The sequence below is a fragment of the Camelus dromedarius genome, chromosome 18 (genome assembly GCF_036321535.1).
Source record: "Camelus dromedarius isolate mCamDro1 chromosome 18, mCamDro1.pat, whole genome shotgun sequence".
Taxonomy (NCBI): domain Eukaryota; kingdom Metazoa; phylum Chordata; class Mammalia; order Artiodactyla; family Camelidae; genus Camelus; species Camelus dromedarius.
The window spans coordinates 11,858,411-11,881,802 of NC_087453.1; the positions used below are offsets into that span (position 1 = coordinate 11,858,411).

The following is a 23,392-nucleotide window of genomic DNA, read 5'->3' on the forward strand; positions in this document are numbered from 1 at the left end:
GGAGAGAGAAAAAGAAAAAAAAATTATAGTAGTTAGGATGCATGCAGTATATGCTGAAAATCCAAGACATGGTCATAGTTCCTAAAAAAGAGGATGGAGCGAACTACAGAGAAATGATATTTGAAGTGATGGTAGCTGAGACTTACCTGAAAATATCTGTTCTTTCACTTATTAGTGAATGACACATTCACCTAGTTGACCAAGATCAGCTAGGAGTCATCTGTACTTCTCTCCAACATATAACCCCATAATCCTGGGGGATTACAAATCCTTTAAATTTTATCTCGAAATTTGTCTCCCCTGTGTTCAAGTCTCCCCTCTCTGCTGCCCCTCTCTAGCCCATGCTATGATTATTCAGCATTTGGATGTCTACCAGAGCTCTCAACTGGTATCCCTCATTCCAGTCTTGATCTGCTTTAGTTTACTCTCCATATAGAAGCCAAAGTGATGAAAAAAAAATAACATTTTATTTTTTTTCACACTCGCAGAAGCATTATAAGCATGGTATGGAGAATCCTCTTATGCCCTTTGTCTGGAGGACAATTTGCCAGTTGTCCCAGGATCCTCCTTTTTAACAGAAAGGATCAATCCAGGATCATGGATTGCATCTAGTTGTCACATCACTCTAGTCCTTTTCAATCTGAATCCATTTCTTGGTGTTTCTGGACTTTCATGACCTTGAAGTTTTATAGACTATATATAGGCCAGGCGTTTTGTGCAATGTTCCTCAATTTGAGTTTTTCCAATGTTTCCTCATGACTGGACCTAGGTTAAATATTTTGACCAGAATATTGCAGATGCTGTGTTCTTGTCATTGCATCATATTAGGTGGTTGACAATGTCCATTTGCCCTATAATTGGTGCTAATAATTTTGGTCACTTAATTCAGATGGTTCCTGCGAGGTTTGTCTTCTGTAAAATTGCTCTTTCCTTTTGTTATTAATAAATATTTTGTTGGGGAGATATTTAGAGACTATGCAAAAATTAAATTTCTCATTGCACTTGTGCTGACAATAATATTTTTTCTCCATTACCTTGTCAATCAGATTTTGGCCTGTATTCAAATGTGAGAGTGTAGATGTAACAAGGGTAGTTTGGGTGACAGCTAGATTTTGTGTAATGTTGCATGACCCTAGCCCTACCCAATCCTTTCCCTTGGGGGATCTTGGAACTATCATCATTCTTTTTTTTTTAATATTGAAATATAATTGACATATAATATTGTGCAAGTTTAAGGTGTACAACTTGTTGATTAGATACATTTATATATTGCAATATGACTACCACTGTGCTGTTAGCTAACACCTTTATCATGTCACGTAATTACCATTTCTTTTTTGTGGAGAGGACAATTAAGATCCAGTCTCTTAGCAGCTCTGAAATTCATAATACAGTGTTGTTGACTGTAATCACAATGCTGTGCATTAAATCTCCAGGATTTATTTATCTACTGGTTTCAAGTTTATACCCTTGAGCAACATCTCCCCAGTTCCCCAACTCCTCAGCCCCTGATAACCACCATTCTACTGTTTGTTTTTGAGTTCAGTTTTTTTTAGTTTCCATATGTAAGTGATATCATACAGTATTTGTCTTTCTCTGTCTGACTTATCTCACTTAGCATAATGCCCTCCAAGTCCATCCACATTGTTGCAAAAGGTGGGATTTCCTTCTTCCTCATGGCTGAATAATATTCCATTGTGTGTGTATGTATATTTGTGCATGTATATGATATATATATATTTATATTATATATAATCTCACATCTTCTTTAGTCATTTATTTTTCACAGATTCGTGTTGTTTCCATATCTTGGCTGCTATGAATAATACTGCAGTAAACATGGGAATGCAGGTATCTCTTTGATATCCTGTTTTCATTCCATTTGGATGTATACCCAGGGGTGGAATTGTAGACTACAGGGAGATGGTAGGGGAGGTGTCCACTGGTTTCCCTGGTCTCTGGGGAGGATCATGGCCAGCCCCTAGATGTGTGCTAAATTATAAGCCTACCATTCAGACAGTGGTTTTCAATGTACGCAGATGGACACCTTTCCGGGAAAGACTGGGAGGAAGCGATTTTGCCTGCTCCCTCTGCTCTGAGCACTGGAGGGATAGTCCCAGTGAGATACGCCCATGAACAGCTGCGTTTTTGTTTGCTTGGGTCCTGTGGGTCTCATGGATACAAGCTTTGCTGGCTTTCAGAGCTAGAAGTTCTGGAAGCCTATCCCTCAGGTGGGAGTCTTAGAAGCTGGGGCACTAAATTTGAATTCTAAACACTTTGCTCCTCAGGGGGAAGCTGGGAGTTGCGAGTTCCTTCCAGATTGTATGGCCCAGTGCTGGGGGTGGGGTTTATGAGAGTGTGTCTCAGGCTTTTCTGCCTGCTTCAATATGGGTATTTTCTCGTTCACGCAATGTGTAAGAGTCACTCAGCTAGTCTTGGGGTTTCTTTCAGAGGTAATTGTTCCACGTGCAGTTGTACTTTCAGTGTTTGCAGGAAGGGGAATTCAGGAGCCTCCTATGTTGCCATCTTGGTAGATTCCCCTCCTCCCTCACTTTTGAAAGACAGTTTTTCCAGATATAGGATACTCAGTTGAAAGGCTTTTTGTTTGTTTTTTTTTTAAAATTCCTAGCATTTTGACTATATTGACCCACTGCCTACTTGTTTCTCACGTTTCTGATAAGAAATCTGCTGTTACTTTATTGGCAATCCCTTGTATGTGAGATGTTGCTTCTCTCTTGCTGCTTTCAAGATCATCTTTGTCTTTAGCTTTTAACAGTTTGGTTATAATGTCTCAGTGTGCATCTCTTAGAGTTCATCTTGCAGTTTATTGAACTTCTTGGGTATTTATATTCATGTCTTTCACCAAATTTAGGAAGTTTTCAGTCATATTTCTTTATATATTCTCTCCCCCTCTCTCTGTCACTCACTTCTCCTTCTGGGACCCCCACAATGAGTATGTTAATATAGTTTGTTGATGTCCCACAGGTCTTTTTTCCTTCTGTTCTTCAGACTTGATAATTTCCATTGTCCCATGTTCAAGTTCACTGCTTTTTTTTCTTCTTGCTTAAATTTGCCTTTGAATCCCTCTAATGAATTTTTCATTTCAGGTATTGTACTTTTTAGCTCCAGAATTCCTTTTCTGTTTTTATTTAGTTAAAAAAAACTCTTTATTGATATTTCCATTTTGTTCAAACATTTTCTTGACTTCATGTTAGTTCTTTGAGCATCTTTAAGACAGTTGTTTAAAAATCTTTGTCTAGCAGATCTGCTATCACATCTTTTTCAGAGACAGTTTCTATTATTTTATTTGTTTGGGCCATACTTTTATATTTCTTTGCATGCCTTGTGATTTTTTTTTTTGATGAAAACTGGACACTTAAATCTAGTAATGTGGTAACTGGAAGTCAGATTCTCCCCAAGGTATTCTCTTTTATTTTGTTACAGTTTTTATGAGTTTTGTTTTGTTTGCTTTCGATTGCTTTAGACTGTTCCTGTGCTGAGGATCAGCCTGAAATGTATTAAGGTATTCTCACATGTTTTCTGAGCCCTTTCCTGGGCATGCATGCTCACTTTCTAATTTTCCATACATATACAGTTGTTTTTTTGAATGTCCTAGTCTTTAATGTCTGGCTCCCAAAAAGAGGAAAAGGGAAAAATGAAGGGTAGGGAAAAGGGCACTGGCCCTTTAAATTCCTGGAAGTCACTTTGGCCTGAGGGGGAGGTGCTTATAACAATGAGAGGAGGTGCTTCTTTATGTGATCAGAAGCAGTGGTCATCAGTCAGAGCACAGATCCCTGATATGTGGAGAACAGAATTCTTTTTGCCCAAATTGGCTGTCACAGCATGTCTCCCGCAGCTGATGGGGCTAAAGAATGATTATAATTCTAGGGCCTTCACCAAAGTTGGAATATACACATGTTCAGAGTAAACTCTATCTGGACAATGGTCTGATCTGGAAGGAAGCAGAGTTTTTGCAGAAAATCATCTCAATTTAGGGGATTGGTTTTCTTATTTTTAAAACTGAGTGGAGACCAGGCTTGCAGGACTTGCTGCAGGATCTCGCTGGTTCACGAGGCCTCTGATGCTGGCCCCAGCCACCAGTAGTCCAGAATGTGATTCACAGGTGAGAGGCTGAACTTTGTCAATAAGATAGACAAGGAATGTGTGCAGAGAAGGGATTCAGACGTGAAATGATCAAGCTGAGTATCCTATAGCTGAGAAGATCATGGCCATGTCGAACCATGTCGAACCGAGCATTATATTCAGAAGACTTGGCAGACAGTTTTAGAATGATCATTCTCTTGGTAGCTTAAACACTGTCACTGAACTGAAGTTGAGGGTTCATTTCCCAGAAGGACTGAGAATAGCCAAGTCCAATGTCAATGACTGAGGTACTAAAAATATGTCCAAATAATTACGATAAATAGAGATTACACCAGCAGGTTAATTAAACTAGTTGTGACTCCTGGCTTGGTGAACATGAATTAGGAACCACCACAAAGAAAAATGCATTATGAGTGCAAGAACATTTCATTCGGGAATTTCTGCTCGGTTTCATTTCAAGGACAAAGGGTAGCACAGATTTGGTGCTTTGGTTCTATTTAATAGCTCAACCTAAGAGGGGAGGTGATTCAAACCTGTATAGATTTGGCTTGTCACACCTGTGACAGTGAAAGCATCGAGTGCATGCATGAGGAATGGTTCAGGAGGGAGTGGGGAGTAATGGATAGGGTCAGCTGAGATTCCAGCCCTGGATAAAGTTGGGGAGGGGAGGCAGCGAGATACTCAGAGAGGATGAAGGGCTGACTTGTAAAGTTCTTTCATTTTAATGGCTGTACAGATATTTTTCAGCAAAGACAAAACTAAAGTCAGGAAAATAGCGAACGGATGAAAATTTCAAGGATTATCAAAATATTTATTACAAAGATCTTAAAATTGGTCTGATTTTTCCTACATCTATGTTTCAGATGGTGTATCAAGTAGATCCAGGCTTTGCTGTTCCTGTTCAAACAAAAAAACCACAGATCTGTGTTAAAGGTTTTGGAAAAATCTCCCTGGACTAATTTAAGTCATTTTGATCTCAGGGGAAGCCCAGACAATGCCATCTCTTTCACTGTCCCTCCTGTTACATCGATTAATCTCTCATTCTTTCATTCTCTCAAAACTTAGTCATTGTCTTCTATGTGACAGGTACTGCCAAGAGTAACGAGGAAGATTAAATAAATAAAATAAAATTTCTGCTTTTGGGTTACTCCTAAGGCCACTCTCCATCTCGCTCTGCTGGAAATCAGCCACACCATAGCCCTGTTACTTCCACGGATCTTATTCTATTTCCTATGACTGGGAAATGGTGAAGTGCGGGCTGGGAGCTTAGTTGTAGAAAACAGCGTGTTGCTATGGAAAGTTCACAGGCCTGGCAGTTCAAGGATTGGGTCTGGGGGATTTTGTGCATGTGAGATGATCCAGCCCTGGGTGACCAGATTTAGTTAGAAATCTTGCCATGCCATTTAATTATGTGACCTTGGGCCGACTGGTTACCACTACTGGGTTTGTTTTTCTTATCTGCCACATAAAAATAATGGTGCATATCTATCTTAGGGTGATTTTAACTTAAAATTCTATCAACATATGTAAATTACTTAGGGTAGTACCTGGCACATGGTAATTGCACAATAAATGATGGCTTTTTCTCTCAGGGCTTTTGATTTCCTAGCTGCAAAATGACAAGTGATTCTGAGATCCAACCCAATTATTAAAACCTCAATTTTGACATTCCTCCCTCTTCCCATCCCAGGGTTTGTCCTGGAGTCTCAGAGCCTCTCCTTTTCCTCTCCCCAAGGATCGAGGACAAAATTGAATTCCTTACGTGTTCTGTATGTTTTGTCGCAGGCTACTTGACATTCTATTTTAAGCTTGTAGTTGTTAAGGTTGCCATCACAGCCAGAGTAGATAAAATATTCACAACGTTTGGAGGTTTTGTTGTAGAAATATCTAAAGTGAATTTCAAAGCAGCTGCCGTATTTGATGTCCAAAATGCAGGGATCTGCAGGAAAGGTTTCCATTGAGTTAGGGGGGAATTAGAGATCTTGTCTTCATGGGCCCTTAAAAATTTCTCACATTAATCTAGAAATAATCCCATATTCAAAGTCACTGAAAGACTTTTGGTTTTCTCTTGGATTTAGGATCACTTGGCAAGATTGCCTTTGGGCATGCAAATTGGTTAAACTCCAGGTTCTAGCAGTGACTTGCAGAGATAGTGAGCAGTGAAAAAGGAGATTCTACCGGTATCTTTTACAAAGTGATGAGGTTCACCTTTCACGTCTTACGTATTATTAAAGCACAGCCTCCTGCTTCTCCATGCTTTCCTCTTTTTCTCCTCTTAACTGCCCGCATAGGACATACAATGCAGAATGCTCACGCCCCAGTTTTCATAGACTCATTGTACTATCTGTGCCCCCCAGATTCAGGTAACTGTGACTGCTGCTCTCCTCAAAGGAGGATACATGCCAAGATGCATAACCCTGAGGGTGATACTCTTTTACCCTCATCTGCTGTCATCCCCCGCTCTGTCCCCTTCCCAGAGGCAAACAGGGACCATGTGTTCAAGGGTTCAAATGTTCTCTACTCACCGAGAGCCCAGATATTGAAAATGCCTGTTTTCTCAGTTTTCCTCTTTTTCTCTCATCTTAGTAGATGTGCTTGAATGGCCTGGGATCTTTGAAATTTGCTGTGAAACCCTAATTCAGAATACTTCTAGGTCTCTGCATCTCCTACAAAAGAGACTCCTATCTACAAAGGAGTTCTTTGCATCATAGTTTGTTTTTTTCCCATCAGACTTCCACAGGATGCCTAGTAAGTAACGCCCCAAGCCAGGGAACTAAGAGTTTATGGGTACTGACATAAAAGGAGAACCTTCCTGGACCACCTGGATATCAAATTTTTTTCTTTCTCCCTCATTCATAATACGTCTTTGGATTTATTTTCTGCTTCAAGTTCATACCTTTTAATGCTCCACATATCATGTCAGCAAGTCTAGAAACCCCACCCATCAATGGGGTCGTCAGCACGAAGAAGACGAAGAGCCCCAGGAGAACTCCCAGCTCAGGAGACTTCATGGTACAGCCAGCAGCAAGGAGGAGAGTCTTGGTATCAACTGATTCTATATTTTGGGTCTGATACTTGAGAGGGCTGAGCCCACTTACCCCAAGGGCCAGGATTGGGCATTTCTAGGTATTGAGTTGGACAGAGAGTGCTTGGGTATCCAGCCATGAAACTGAAGGTCCCAGGCTGATTCGACCCCTGATAGTGAGTTCCATGTTTATCTAGAATGCGGAGCTTCTGTGTATGTTTAACCACGGAGGGTAGAGCCATCAGAGTGTTGAATTAAAAAGGGATTGCTTCTTTTCCTCACTTCCACCTTCTACAGCAAGGAAGAGACTGATCCTGGTACTACAGAAAGAATGTAATAAACACAACAGTAATGACAGTAACGAACCTCTGCAGTAATTCCTTCAAGTAAAGTACTATTTAAAGAGATTCTCTCTCTCCCTCACTGAATTATCACAAATACCCCATGAGTTAGGTGCAATTGTTATCATCATTTACAGATGAAAAAACTGAGGCCGAGGTTAACTTATATGTACAAGGTTACACATCTATTATGTAGTGGAAGCAAGATTTGAACTCATGACACTGCATTACCTAGGAATGTGGGACAACTTGATTCTGCCTTCTTGTAAGACTTTTAAAATTTTGACTTTCACATTTGCACCTTTAAACCACCTGAAGTTGATTGTTTTTTGGTAACGTATAAAATAAAGGTAAAATTTCATTTTTTCAATGGTTCCAGACTCATGTATTGATGAGTTCCTCTTTTATCCTATTTCTGAACGCTTTATTTCACTCCACTGTATATTTCTGTTCCAAAGTCATTCTTAATTGCTTGAATTTTGTATTATTTTAGGATTTTGCATTTTCATATACATTTTAGAGTCAATCTGTATCTTTTCAAATTAGAGTTCCCTCCGGATATATGCCCAGGAGTGGGACTGTAGGATCATACATTAACTCTATTTTTAGTTTTTAAAGGAATCTCCATATTGTTCCATAGTGGGTGCACCAACTTACATTCCCACCAACAGTGTAGGAGAGTTTCCTTTTTTCCACACCTTCTCCAGCATTTATCATTTGTGGACTTTTTTTTTCATTTTTCAGCTTTATTAGGTAGAATTGTTACAATTTGACTGCACATATACAATATATTGCATGTAAATACATATACACAATATACTGCACATATTTTTAAAAATTTACATACATGTACTGTTCATTGTTTTTAAGAATATTTAGAGCTTTAGCTTTTTATTATTTTTTTCTTTTGGAGGGGGTGGTAACTAGGTTTATTTATTTTTAATGGAGGCACTAGGGATTGAACCCAGGACCTCATGCATGCTAAGCACACATTCTACCACTGAGCTATACCCCAGAGCTTTAGCTTTTTAAACTTACATATTTACCAGAGGGGTAAAGCCAAACACAAAATAAGAATTAATTCAAAAAGATACATACACCACGCTATTAACAGCAACATTATTTATAATTGCCAAGATATGGAAGCATACTAAGTGCATGTCAATAGATGAATGGATAAAGAAGATGCAGCATATATATGTAAAGGAATACAACTCACCCATAAAAAGGGTATTTTGCCATTTGTGGCCCTTCATTCACTTTTTTTTTTTACTTCAAAAACCAGAATTTTATAACTGGCATAAACATTTCCATTGCATCAAAAACAGCAAAACACTAAGAAATAAACTTAGTCAAGGAGGTTACCTATACTCTGAAAACTGTAAGACATTGATGAAGGATGATACAAAGAAATGGAAGATATCTTGTGCTCTTGGATTGGAAGAATCAACATTACCAAAATGGCCATACTACCGAAAGCAACCCACAGATCCAATGCAACCTCTGTCAAAATACTCACGACATTCTTCACAGAACTAGAGCAAACAATTCCAAAATTTATGTGGAACCATTAAAGCCCCTAAACTGCGAAAACAGTCTTTTATAGGTCTTTTTTTCCCCTCTTTCTTCTTTTTTGTTCTCTTTTCTTATGATGTGATGACTAGAGAAGTTCCTTTAACATTTATTGTAAAGCTGGTTTGATGGTGCTGAATTCTTTTAGCTTTTGTTTATCTGTGAAGCTTTTGATTTCTCCATCAAATCTGAACAAGAGCCCTGTTGGATAGAGTATTCTTTGTTGTAAGTTTTTCCCTATTATCACTTTAAATATATCGGGCCACTCCTTTCTGGCCTGTAGAGTTTCTGCTGAAAAACCCTTGTATGTTATTTGTTGCTTTTCTTTCACTGATTTTAATATTTTCTCCTTATGCTTAACTTTTGTCAATTTGATTACAATGTGCCTTGGTGTGTTCCTCTTTGGGTTGATCCTGTGTGGAGCTTTCTGTGCTTCCTGGACTTGGGTGACTGTTTCCTTTCCCAAGTTAGGGAAGTTTTCAGTTATTATCTCTTCAAATTTTTTCTCAGGTCCTTTTTCTCTCTCTTCTCTTTCTGGGACCCCTATAATGCGAATATTAGTGAACTTCATGTTGTTCCAGAGTTCTCTTAAACTATCCTCATTTCTTTTCATTCTTTTTTCTTTTTTCTGTTCTGCAGTAGTGATTTCCACTGATCTGTCTCTAGCTCACTGATCTGCTCTTCTACCTCATTTAGTCTATTCTTAATTCCTTTTATTGTGTTATTCATTTCAGTGATTTTATTCTTCAACTCTGGGTATTCTTTATATTTTCCAACTCTTTGCTAAAAACTTCACTCCATGCATCTATACCCCTCTTGAGTTCTCTGAACATCTTCACCATCATTACTCTAAACCTTGTAGCTTATTTTATACATAATAAATGCATTGCAAGCCTCCTGTGTTTTGATGCTCTATTGTTAGGTGCATACACATTAAGGATTGTTATGCCTTCTTGGAGTATTGACTCCTTTATATGTAATGCCTTCCTTTATCCCTAATAGCTTTCCTTGATGTGAGATCTACTCTGTCTGAAATTAATATAGCTACTCCTGTTTTCTTTTTTTGAAACTGGAATATAATTGACAGATAACATTGTGTAAGCTTAAGGTATACAATGTGTTGATACTTATATATTGCAATATGATTACTACAATTAACATTAGCTAACACCTCCAAAACATCACATAATTGTCATTTCCTTTTTTGTAGTGAGAACATTTAAAATCTAGTCTCTTGCTTTCTTTTGATTAGTATCAATGTGATAAATCTTTCTCCATGTATTTACTTTTAATCTTTATGTATCTTTATATTTAAAATGGTTTCTTGCAGACAACAGGTTGGGTCTTGCTTTCAGTCCACTCTGATAATCTCTGGCTTTTAACTAGTGCATATAGTCCATTTACATTTAAAGTGATTACTGATATATTGGATTAATATTTACTATATATATTTATTGTTTTCTACTTGTTTTCCTTGTTCTTTTTTCTTATTTTTTCTTTCACTTTTTTGTTTTAATCAAGTATATTATATAATTCCATTTTCTCTACTTTCCTCAACATATCAGTTGTACTTTTTTTAACCTTTTTTAAGTGATTGTCCTAAAGTTTGCAATGTACATTTACAATAATCCAAGTCCACTTTCAAATAACACTATAGTAATTCACAGGTAGTGTGAGTACTTTATCATAACAAAATAATCTTACATCCTCCCTCTTATCCCTGGTATCGTTGCTGTCATTGATTATACTTATTATATAATTACATGTTGAATACATGTATAAATTGAATGCATTGTTGCTATTATTATTTTGAACAAAGTGTTTTCTGTTAGCTCATTTGAGAGTAAGGAAAAGAAAAGTTTTTGTTTGACCTTAACTTAGTCCTTCTCAGATACTGTTCTTTGTGTAAAACCAAGTTTCTGACTTATATAATTTTCCTTCTCTCTTGAGAACTTCTTTGCCATTCTTGCAAGGCAGAGCAAATTCCTTCAATTTTTTCTTTATCTCAGAAAGTCTTTATTTCTTCTTCATTTTTGAAGGATAATTTCACAAGGCACAGAATTCTAACTTGGTGGGTTTCTTTTTCTTAACAGCTTCCTCCCAGGTGACAGAAAGGGAAAAAAAAAAGTCTCTTCATTCACTCTGTCCCTCAAGTCTCATGACTGACTTGGGATAGCCCCCCTGAGAACTGAGGGTGTGTTGATCTTTCACTGTCTCTGCTGGTGTGGACTGGGAAGAGAACTCCCAGGAGTAATCTACAATATATTCATAAGCATCATCGTCTTTCTTGGCCCATTTTATTCTGGCCATAATTTTAGCCAAACTCTTGTCCCCCAGCTTCCAAACCTATCTTCTTCTTCTCCGTCTTCTCCCAGATTCCCCATTCTTGCACTGGTTCTTTAACAAATTAAATAAACTCAGGCTTGGATGAAACATCCCTTCAAGAGACTCCATCCCGGAAATTCAGTCCATTTTTTGGGGGTATATGTGCCAGGTGCTCTCCAGTCCAGTCTTGTCCTCCTCAAAGCAGGTCATGGTGCTCAGACTGTATTCATTGAGGGAGGGGATGATAATCCATTTTCGTTCTTCCTTAAAGCCATTCTTTATATCCCATCCTTTTCCATAAATTCTCAAGTTTTTAATTTTGATGATAATCATAACAACTCATATTTCTTTCACAGTCAGTAGTATACAATGTATTTTTATGCTTATTAATTTATTTGCTCTTTCTCTTTGCTTAATCCTGTGGAAGAGGAAGAACAGAACTGCTCATGCCATTTTCTTAAAGATGACACAGAACTCAAAGAGACAAAGTTGGAAGTGATGGAGCCAAGCAGAGAAAAGAACCCTATTTCAGAAAAACAATGCAAAACTACAAATACAAAATTAGGTATATAAGTGAATATTTATTTGGAATGAGAAAAGAAATGACAACAAATCACAAATGTACAAAAGCTTACAAATGCATCAAACATCATGAATCTCAAAAAATAACATCATTATTACTATTTAAGACATCTTTACAATACCCTTTCCCCACATTTTGTGGCCGATTATTCTTTTATGGCTTTGTCTTATGAAAGTGACTTTTACACCTCTTTTCTAAAACTGAAAGAGAATTCAGGCGTTGCTCTAGCATGGTTGATCAAAATTTTAGTTATAGTTCTGGAGAGCTAATGCACAGCATAGTGATTATAGTCAACAATACTGTTATAATCTCCAAGTTGCTAAGAGACTAGATCTTAATCACTCTCACCACAAAAAAGGAATGATGACTATGTGACTTGATGGCAGTGTTAGCTAACACTATGGTGGTAATCATATTGCAATATTTAAATGTATCAAATCAACATGTTGTATAACTTAAATTTATACCACGTTATAGGTCAGTTATATCTCAATAAAAATTAAGTTATTGATTGTTTAGAAAAGATTCTTTCTGGGCTCATAAGATTGGTAATTCCGTATCTGTAGCTTTCTCCATAGTTTCTGTCTCAGGTGGTGCTACATGCCTGGGGCAAGACCTTGGAGAATTATATAGCGCTTTGGTCTGGACCTAATAGAACAAATAGCCACTGATCCAGCTCTACCAAACCTTCCCCACCCCCATTCTGCCTGTCCTTGGTTCATGGAATGTCCATGAAGCCTTCCTTGAAGGCTGGCCCCAAGCAGGTTGCAATGCAGCATCTGATTCATATTTCTCCCTGAGGTCAAATATGGGATCAGTTTGCTCTGTGAGTGCAACCAAGGGCAGAGTGTCAGTCAGGGTTGTCCAGATGTGAGCACAGTAGTACCTTAAAGCCACCATTAGGACATGCAGTATACCCCCGGGGTTGGGGTAATGCTGCCTGCCTCCATTGCTCCTTCCTCACCTCACTGGGAGGCACTGAGCCTTGAGAGGAGCAAGGGAGGGGCCTGATGCTTAAGCTTCATTAGTTTCATGGTAAATTAGCCTTTACAGCCAAGTTCAAAATCTATTTGCCAACCAGATCTTGTTGGGGAGAGTGGTCTCAAATTTATTGCTTCTCAATACCTTCCTAAAAATGGACTATGAAAAACAATATTGTGGAAACCTATGGGGAAAAGGGGGATTAGTAACCAATTTTTTCTTCTGGATTCTTTAAACACATTCATGGATTATACCATGTAGGGTGTCCCAAGAACTATTGAATTGTGTATTGTCAGCCTGTGTCACTGGATTGTGTGTTGTCAGCCTATGCTTAATAACCTTTAAAGAAGTAGCCACAGGAAATTCTTTCTGGAATCTAAGGGAAGCTGTCTTGGAGAGTGGGGTTCACCTTACCACGCAGCGCTTCCTCTTGGAGGACATGTAGAAGAGCTTGTCTCTTTCACCATTTATTACTATAAACATTTCTACTTTTCTTGAGCGTCTTCTTAAGTGAACTCGCGCTTACTCTTCACTTTGTAACAGGTGGTTCTCCCCTTATTGTGCAGTTGTTGTAAAAGCTTAGAGCCAATTTTATGACATCTCATAGCAAGTGTAACTTGCATTCACTATGCTAGTCTCCTTCATGGTTCTACCCTACTCCATTATCCTTATATCTCTTTAGTTCTATCTTTTTTATATAGGCTAAATGTATTTTTAAAAAATATGATGTGTTATGAATCTTGGTAAGCTGTCATAAATCCTTCTGAAACAAGATTGAATATCAGTGAGTAAAATGAATAAACCCAGAAACTGACTTGAACCCGGGTCTTCATATTGAATTAAATGGTTCTTTTTCCAGGACACCATGCTGCTTTGGAGGTGGAAATGGTGAGAAGGGGCTTTGGGAACACAAGGTCTTTGGTTCATTAGCTTCATGGCTGGGTACCTGGAACATCTTGTCTTGCCCCAGTGGCGGAAAGGTAGTGAGGTGGGGGAAGATGAGAACTAAATGCCAGTGGAGCCACCAAGGATTTAGATCTCAACTTAAAAGAATAGTCTCATCAGAGAAGATATCTCCCTCCTTCTCCCAATATTATCAAGCAGGAGGTTCCTCTGAACCCTTCTTTGTGCTTTACTTGCTGCTCCAGATGACTAGGAAAGATGGTAAGAGCAGTAGTGAGACACCAGGAGGGGCTATCTTCCTGCCTTGGTCTTTACCCTAAAGAGAATTAGAATACTACAAGGCTAGACTCCAGGTGAGGGTTTCCTAATGCCCTAGGAGGTTTACTCTTCCTGAAGTCAAAACCCACCATTGGTGTTCCCAGTTCAGGAGGGAGCACCTAAATGATGAGAAAAGATTGTGGGACCTATCTCTGACTCTATCGAGTGCACAGTTTTCTGCAAAATGGTCCAGGGGAGTAAGTAGGTACTTTGTGTTTGTTTAGAGCTTAATAAACTGACACTAGTCGATGGCAAGAACAGACACGCCAATGGCACAGACAAATCCACCTGAGTCAGGAAGCGTGTGCCTGGAAGAGGACCACTGTGAAGCAAACGCTGTCAGAACTTCATGGAATCCCATCTGCTGCCCTGCCCACTGCTCCTGATACATCATCTCTCTTTCAGCATAAGAGTTCCCTGATGAAGTCTTGAAAGCTGGGCTATGGGCAAAATGGTCAGGTGACATTTTAAAACAGGATTGTGTTGTGAGTACATGCCAGAGATGGAGGAGCTCTGCCTGTTAGAGTACAGACACTGTGTGATAATAGCAAGGGGAGTGAACTACACGCTTCTGTGTTAAATGCTGTGCCAGGCCCATCAAGCTTATTAGAACAAAACAAGACCCAAGATGTACTTTTTTTTGGTAAATTAAAGTGTAATTGATTTACAATGTTAGTTTCAGGTGTACAGTAAAGTGACTCAGTTATACACATATATGTACATGTATATGTGTGTGTGTGTGTGTGTGTATATATATATATATGTATTCTTTTTCAGATTCTTTTCCATTATAGGTTATTACAAGATATTAAATTTAGTTCCCTGTAAAGGTAAAATTGTCACTATATGCAGATGACATGATACTCTATATAGAAAATTCTAAAGACTCCACACAAAACCCACTAGAACTCACAAATGAATTCAGCAAAGTGGTGAGATACAAGATTGCTGTACAGGACTGTGCATGCTGCATCCCATAGATTTTTGTATGGTTGTGTTTTCATTGGCATTTGTCTCACGGCATTTTTCAATTTCCTTTGATTTCATCATCAACCCATTGGTTTGCTTGTTTGTTTTTTATGCTGGCAATATCTTTTACCCATTGGCTTTCTTAGTAGCATACTGTTTAGCCTCCATATAATCAAGATGCTGTAGTTTGAGTCTACCAATGCTCCTTTTTTTTTCTAAGTGGCCTTGAATCCATCCTTTCCCCTGGCCTTTAATTACTGTAACTGTAAAATGCAGGGATTAGACTAGATGATTGCACAGAATCCTTCTGATTCTAAAACTGGGGGGAGAAGGAGTGTGAATTGTGTCTGTGTCCAACTACAAGTTTGAGAGTGAAAAAGAAAATAAATCTGGTATGGTGGGTAATAAAGGCAAAAAAAAAAAAAAAAACCAAAAAAACAGTACCAAGTGGGTTTAGAAAAGTATCTTAGCTGTTTGGCATTGTTATGCTGGAGATTAAGGGCCCAGATACAGATGAGACTGACCATGAAAATCTTGATGCCAGTTTGTTGGCTGCATCAGGAGAGATGGGGATACAGATTTGGTATTAGGTGGAATCATGAATTCTTTATAGTCAAGGGATCTGAGGCCAGCTTCGGGCTATTGTGGGCCTGGTCTCCTTCTCAGACCCTGGTACATGTATCTCCTTTTCCTTGGCAAATCCCGGGCCCTTGGAGTTGGCTGATAATGTGTACAATATCTGACCCAAAGTTAGCATTTAACATCTTAGTTGTTGGGATTTTGCTTATTTTATTATGGGTTCTTTTATGAGTCTTTTAGAGAAAGGGACCCTTTGGGTTCCAGCTTATTCCCCACCAAAATAATACTTCCCGGCTTTCTTCCTGTAGTACAATGTGCTGAACCCAGGGAGACTGGGCATTGCTCTGAACAGCTATCCAGATGCTACTTCGAACTTGATATCCTCAACTGCTGGAACTTCACAAAGGAGGATGCGGTGGTTATAACTACAGCTTTTTCACCAAAGAGGTATGTGAGGACACCTGCACATTTCCTAAGTAGGAATCTCATGATATACAGGAATTCAGAGGCTGAGAATCACCTAATGTCCCACCTCTGGGCTGTTAGGTTATAAGAGCTGTGAATAAATAAGCCAAAAGATATGGGTTTGATAGGGGGAGGGACTTAACATGAGTGACGGCCCTTTGATTTCTAAGTGAACAGGGACATCTAGTGCCAATTGTTTGTAAAATTTTGGCAAACTCATGATTATAATTCCATGTCTCTCTTCATATCTGTTCCTGTTAAGGCTGCTTGAGTTGTGTTGCTGTCCTTGTAACTTCTGAGATTTCCAAGTGCAGGAGTTCATCCTCAGATCCTTAATTCACTGTTTACCCCACAACTCATCCCTTGTGCCACCATATTATATGACTACGGTGAATGAGGGAATTCCAAGCAGACATCCACGAATCCAGGGAGATTTCAGCATTTAAGCTTCAGAAAGAAGCTCCTTGATTTTCTGTGGACAGGTCTAATTTTCAGGAATATTCTTAGCTCACAACTGCACCCATATTGTATACACCCTATGTATTTCTCCCTTAGGACTGTGTCCCTGGGCTTCTGACCTTCTTCCGTCAAATATCATCTGGAAACTTTCCAGGCTGGGTCACTAGAAGCAGAGCACACAAGGCTAATTGGGAAGGGATCTAAGTTCATCAACTCCATACAGAGTTTCCTCCCCATCTCACTGTGACTTCTTTCCGCCCCCTTGCAGATGCAAGATATTTTATTTATTAATTTTATCCATGAGCCTAATACTGCTTACTGACTTCAGGTTAAACAGCTCTCTCCAGCACTGCTCCAAAGATTCTCTGGATTTGTCGAATGAAGTTTCAGCCATCAGCTCCTTCCTTGGACATCCGCCTTCCAGGACCAGGTTCCCTGATTGGTTACTGCATTAACGTTTTCTTAAGCAACTCAGCCATACAAATACACTACTTTACTCATCTATCTTGAATCAATACATGTTTTTCAAAATCTTCAAGTTATTTCACAGTTTTATTATATAACATTCCTGTACAGTATTCAACCTCCCATCTAAGACCTTTAACTGAGGTAGTTCTTTGTACACAGGCAGTTATTCACTTAGCTCTGGCTGCACTGAAGTAGGAAGTTTGTTCGCATAAGGATGTACTGATGGGACGTGAAAGAACTTAGTGAATGTTCCCATCAGGAGAGTCCCAGATTCCAGCCAGGGCTAAGACTCTGACCCCTCTTTTTGGTTTCACCACCTTCCCTTTACTCTTAGTTTTGCTCTTTTCAATTATAATTTCTTTCATATTCCACCACTACTCACCATCTCTATAGAGAATACCTTGTCAGCTTTCTTCTTTCTCATTATTTCAATGGTGGTTATAAGAAGTACAACATTCTTCCTTGTCCTCCTGCTTCAATCTTTCTCGCTCCCCTCCATCCTACCCATTGCTTCTGGTATAATGTTGATAAACACTGTTTCGACTATCATAATTTTCTAGCATGTTCAGAGTCATTCAAAAGGGACATTTCGCAGTTTTGAAAAGCAAAATGTGAGGACGTTAGATGCATTATTCTTCTGTAGTATTTAAGTTACTCTATTTTTAAACCTGATCACATTGATATTATTATATATCTGCTTTCTTACAATGACCACCAGGTGGACAGACTGTACTTCCTCTGTACTTCCTGTCTTCTTGACTTTGGACTTGGTCCTGTTACTTGCTTTGGTCAAGTCTGAAATGGTCTTGCAGGGTTGGATTTCCTCTTTTCTGACTTCTGCATTTTGCCACGAGAAGAGTGTTTCTTGAGAAACCAGTGGTTGAAGAAGAATGAGAGACACATGGATCAAAGTGAACCCTACCCTCAGTCTGCTTCTAAGCTCAGCCAAATCCAGTTTAAATTAGTTGGATCTCTGCTTTTCTGCTGATGTGTGAGAGAGAAATAAATGTTTATTTTTGCCTGCCATTGCGATTTTATTGGTGAGGGATTGTTACCCACGCTGACAAAAATGCTGACTAAAACACTCATAAAAAAACTATGATTTAAACATTACATACACCCATATATAATAGGAGGTAGAAAAGAACTAAAGTAAATACACCCCTACATCACATGAATGACAATTATATACCTCCATGACACAGGAAGGAGGAGAATGTTATGGTCCTCTTTTTTGACCAGAAAGTTGTGACTGATATTTATGGTTTTTCTCCTCACGCTATTCATCCACATTCCTTTTGCTTCCAGCCGGCAATGGATCAGCTGTTGTTGTTGTTCTAAACCTAGTAGAATGTTTCAAATTCTCATCTCTGAGGCGTGTGAGCTCTTCATGGTCCTGTCTTTATTGGTTGCTCTAATCTATTACACTAGACTAGAAGGTTCCTATGTTCTAGGTCTGATTCCTGTTTTCATTGTTTGTAGCAGTCCAATTTCTCCTTTGTTTGTTTCTGTTTCTTTTTGAGGGGGTGAGGGAGTTAATTGAGTTTGTTTGTTTGTTTGTTTGTTTATTTATTTATTTATTTATTTATTTAATGGAGGTACTGGGGAATTGAACCCAGGACCTCCTGCTTGCTAAGCATGCACTCTACCATTAGAGCTATACCCTCTCCTCCACCATTTCTCCTTTGTAATGGCAATTTATCACTACAGCCAGCAGGGAAACCCCTCTTGATTTGTTCAGTGAAATGAGGAGTATGAAACGGCCATTTGGCCGTCTTACCCCATAATCCAGGGATAGTTTTTGTGATACTTCCTGGAGGAAGTACATCCTGGGATACTAAAAAACAAAACAAAACAAAACCGCAAAACAAACAAACAAAAAAACCCATACTGGTAGATCACAATTGCTATTGCTGGGGACGTTCTTGGGGCTTTGAAAGAAAGACCTGTGTTAAAACAGAAGGGGAACTGGGCGTCTTGGGTTGATGAGTTTTTGGAAGCCATTCAGTCTGTCCTTCCTCAAGGCATGCTCATATCCAATCCCCATCAGTCAAAGGGACATTTTTCATTTCCAGACTGTAGCCTTCCCTGTATGGCCACCCATGTTGTTGTAAATAGCAAGATTTCATTTTTTATGGTTGAGTAATATTCCATTAGATAGATAGATAAAGAAGATGTGGTACACATATACATGTACGTATACATATGTATAGATATGTATAGATAAAGAAGATGTGGTTTTGCATTTCCCTGAAGATTAGTGATGTTGAGCATCTTTTCATATGCCTCTTGGGCATTTGCATTTCCTCTTTGGAAAAATGTCTATTCAGGTCTTCTGCCCTTTTAAGAACTGGCTTTTTAAAAAAATGTTGAACTGTATGAGTCTTTGTATATTTTGAATATTAACTCCTTATTGGATATTTTGTTTGCAAATATCTCCTCCCATTCAGTAGATTGTCTTTTTGTTTTGTTGATAGTTTCCTTTGCTGTGCAAAAGCTTTGCTGTAGTCCCATTTGTTTATTTTTGCTTTTGTTTCCCTTGTTTGAGAAGACCTATTCGAAAAGATATTGCTAAAACTGACATCAAAGAGAGTACTGCTTGTGTTTTCTTATAGGAGTTTTATGGTTTCAGGTCTTACATTGAAGTCTTTAATCAATTTTGAGTTTATTTTTTTATATGATATGAGAAAGTCTAGTTTGATTCTTTTGCATGGAGCTGTCCAGTTTTCCCAACATCATGTATTAAAGAGGCTCTCTTTTCCCCAGTGTATATTCTTGCCTCCTTTATCATAGATTAAGTGACCAACTAAGTGTGAGTTTATTTCTGGGCTCTCTATTCTGCTCCGTTGATCTGTGTGTCTGTTTCTGCACCTGTACCATATGATTTTGAATAACTATAGCTTTGTAGTATTGTATAAGTCAGGGAGTGTGATACCTCCAGCTTTGAACTTCTTTTTCAAGATTGTTCTGGCTATTTGAAGTCATTTGTGTTTCTGTACAGATTTTAGAATTATTTGTTCTAGTTCTGTGAAAACACCATTGGTATTTTGATAGGGATTGCATTGAATCTGTAGATTGCCTTGGGTAGTATGGACATTTTAACAATATTAATTCTTCCAAGCCATGAGCACATCCATTTGTTTATGTCATCTTCAGTTTCTTTCATTGAAGTCTTATGGTTTTCTGACTGTATGTCTTTTACCTTTTTAATTAGATTTATTCCCAGGTATTTTATTCTTTTTGATGCAATTGTAAATGGGATTGTTATATTAATTTCTCTTTCTGATAGCTATTGTTACTGTATAGAAATGAAACAGATTTCTTTTTATTTTATTTTATTAATTTTTTATTTTTTAAATTAAAAATTTTTTTTATGCAACAGATTTCTGTACATCAATTTTGTATCCTGCAGCTTTACCTAGTACATGGCTGCTTTTTATGAAGTTTTTTTTGGTGGCATCTTTAGGATATTCTATGTATAGTATTATGTCATCTGCAAACAGTGACAGTTTTACTTCTTCCTTTCCAATTTGGAGCCCTTTTATTTCTTTTCCATGTCTGATTGCTGTGGCCAGGACTTCCAATGCTGTATTGAATAGAAGTGGGGGGAGTGGACATACTTGTCTTTTTCCTAGTCATAGAAGAAATGCTTCCAGCTTTCCACCATTGAGTATGTTATCTGTGGGCTTATATATAGTCTTGATTATGTTGTGGTATGTTCCCTGTATACCGACTTTGTTGAGAATTTTTTTTTAATCATAAATGGATGTTGAATTTTGTCAAAGGCTTTTCTTGCATCTATTGAGACAACCATTTTCATCATTCCATCTGTTAATGTGGTGTATCACATTGATTGATGTGGATATTGAACCATCCTGGCATCCTTGGGATAAATCCCACCAGATTATGGTCTACAATTGTTTTAATGTATTGTTAAATTCAGTTTGCTAATATTTTATTAAGGATTTTTGCATCTATGTTCATCAGTGATATTGGCCTGTAGTTTTCTTTGTCTTTGTCAAGTTTTGGTATCAGGGTGAGGCTGGCTTCATGGAATGAGTTTGGAACATTGATGATTATCTTTAGCTATGAAATCTCAGCTAAGATCTATGAGATGATGGAAAAATTCCCATCCGTAGCCTATCATAAATACATTTGTTTCACACCAGGGATCTACTATGATTTTCCTAAGTAGTCTCCTACTGTTGAATATTAAAGTTGATTCAAATATTTTATATTCATAAGTAATATTGATGAACATCTTTGCCCACATCATTATTTCATCAGTGTATCTTTTAGTTATGATCTTCACTTGATGTGATTCCTGTGGGTCCTCCAGTCCAACACTCACCTAATCCTTCAAATATATGGGTCCATTCCTGTATCATCTCCAATTCCTGCAGTTGAAAAAACCCATATCGTAGGTGCCTATGAAACAAGAGATCTCCAATTCCCCGGGTCCCTTCACTGCCTGTTGCTGTCTCAGGCTCTGTTCATATCACACTCGTATTATACCCTGAGTAAAAAATTCAGATACATGCTTCAACAATTAGTACATATCTTGAAATTTTATTCCTTTACAAATAATTGGAATTAAATAAATTTATCTTGAGAAAAGTCCAGTTGGAGAGGATGGAGGATGTGATTGGAGGAAAGTGGAATCACAGGACTAGGTGACCACAAATTTCCAACTTGGTAACATTCACATGCGACTTGCAGAGGGAAGCAACGTCTTCCGTAGTCTCTGGCTGTTTAGTTGAGGAATCAAAATCATTGTTAAATTAGCTGATCATTCATCATTTGATTTAATCACATGATGTTTCAGGGATGGAGTGCTTTCTGCAACTATGCCTAGTTCCATCTTAGAAGACATTTCAAAGATCAGAGACAGGATGCTTGTCTTCTTTGGGAGCTAATTTAAATGGAATCTAGAGAAAAAATTTTAAAACATAGAGTTTAAGCTGGTATGTACACCTTGTTTATTTCATAAAACAAGAATTTTGGATAAAAGAAGGATTGGGAAGACACGAATAATAATAGTAACATTTTCCTTAGACTCTCTGCCAGGCACTTTGGTATGTATTTTATCTCTCCCATTTCATTTTGTCTCATGACACAACTGGGGGTAGGTGTTATTCAGCTCCATTTACAGATGAAGAGGCTGGGGCCCTGAGGACTTGGGGATACCCAGCATCCCCAGGTCAGCAAGGGCAGAGCTAGACTGAGTCCCAGAGTAGCCAGGACCCTTAGCACGTATTCTATCCTAATCCCCCTTGTGAATAGGATATTCCCAAGCTGTTTTTTTGTTTGTTTTTGAGCCTAAGTTTTCAAAATCAAATAGTCTTGAAGACTATAAGTTAGTCTTCAAGAAACATAATTTGTAAAACCCCTGAGTCCAGCAGACCAACTTGAAGCAGGCAGCTGATACCTGATGGGTTCTGGCCTAGCCAGTGAAGATTTTCTTTGTGAAAACAATTCATCAAATGTTAGGAGTAGTCTCCTCGCCAGCCTCCTTCTCATCCCCTTTGAAAAGTCAGAATTTTGTCCTCACTATGTGCAAAGCATAATGTTAGGTTCTAGGGTGCTGTGGTAAAGGGGTCAGACCCCGTTCCTGCTTTTGTGGGACTCATGTTCTACACACAGAAGATGCTAAATCAAACAATTACAGTATAGTGCTATAAGGTTTAAAGTAGAGCCAAGAGAAGGTTCTGTGAAGAGACAGAGACAGCGAACCGGTCTGTCTGCTGTGGAACGGTGAAGCTTCCACGGAAATTTGTGTTTAACATGTGACTTGAAGCGTGAGTGGAAGCTCATAGACAAAAGGGGGAGAAAGACCCTCAGGGCAGAGAGAAGAGCTCGAGTCAGAGGAGAAAGCCCAGGTTCAGCGAGGCGGGTCTCTAAGTGTGAAAGGGAATGAGGAGTTCCAAAGCCTGAGTTGAACGCAGGAGGAAGAGCATCAGTGGAAAAATTCAGGGGAAAGAGGGAATGTGAGAATGTGCTCCACAGAAGGCGGCGAGCCTTTGGGACTCGGGCATCCTGAACCTTGGGTTTATATGCTAACCCCGCCGATGACCAGTTGGCTAACACTGGGCATCTTCCTTTAACTCTTTGCTTCTCAGTTTCCTTTGTCTGTAGACTGGGTATTGTGGTTGCTGGGAGAGCCCAATGAGATGAGGCACATCCCGGCTAAAACAGCTCACGTCGACAAAGTCAGACGCCCTTGACGACGCCCATCAGAGCCCAGGGTTCCTGGAAGGCTGTGGTAGCATCTGCCTGGACACCTCCATGCTCGGCTGCCAC

At 38.7% G+C, this 23,392-nt stretch overlaps 1 protein-coding gene across 1 annotated transcript; it reads right to left on the bottom strand.

Moving 5' to 3' along the window:
• Positions 1–5,810: 5,810 nt before the first annotated feature.
• SPINT4 (serine peptidase inhibitor, Kunitz type 4) lies at positions 5,811–7,115 on the bottom strand. The gene is made up of 2 exons (XM_031434435.2): positions 7,001–7,115; positions 5,811–6,043 (listed from the first exon to the last, which is right to left on the bottom strand). Exons 1-2 carry the CDS (start codon positions 7,113–7,115, stop codon positions 5,811–5,813), a joined length of 348 nt encoding a protein of 115 aa, XP_031290295.1.
• Positions 7,116–23,392: the final 16,277 nt, after the last annotated feature.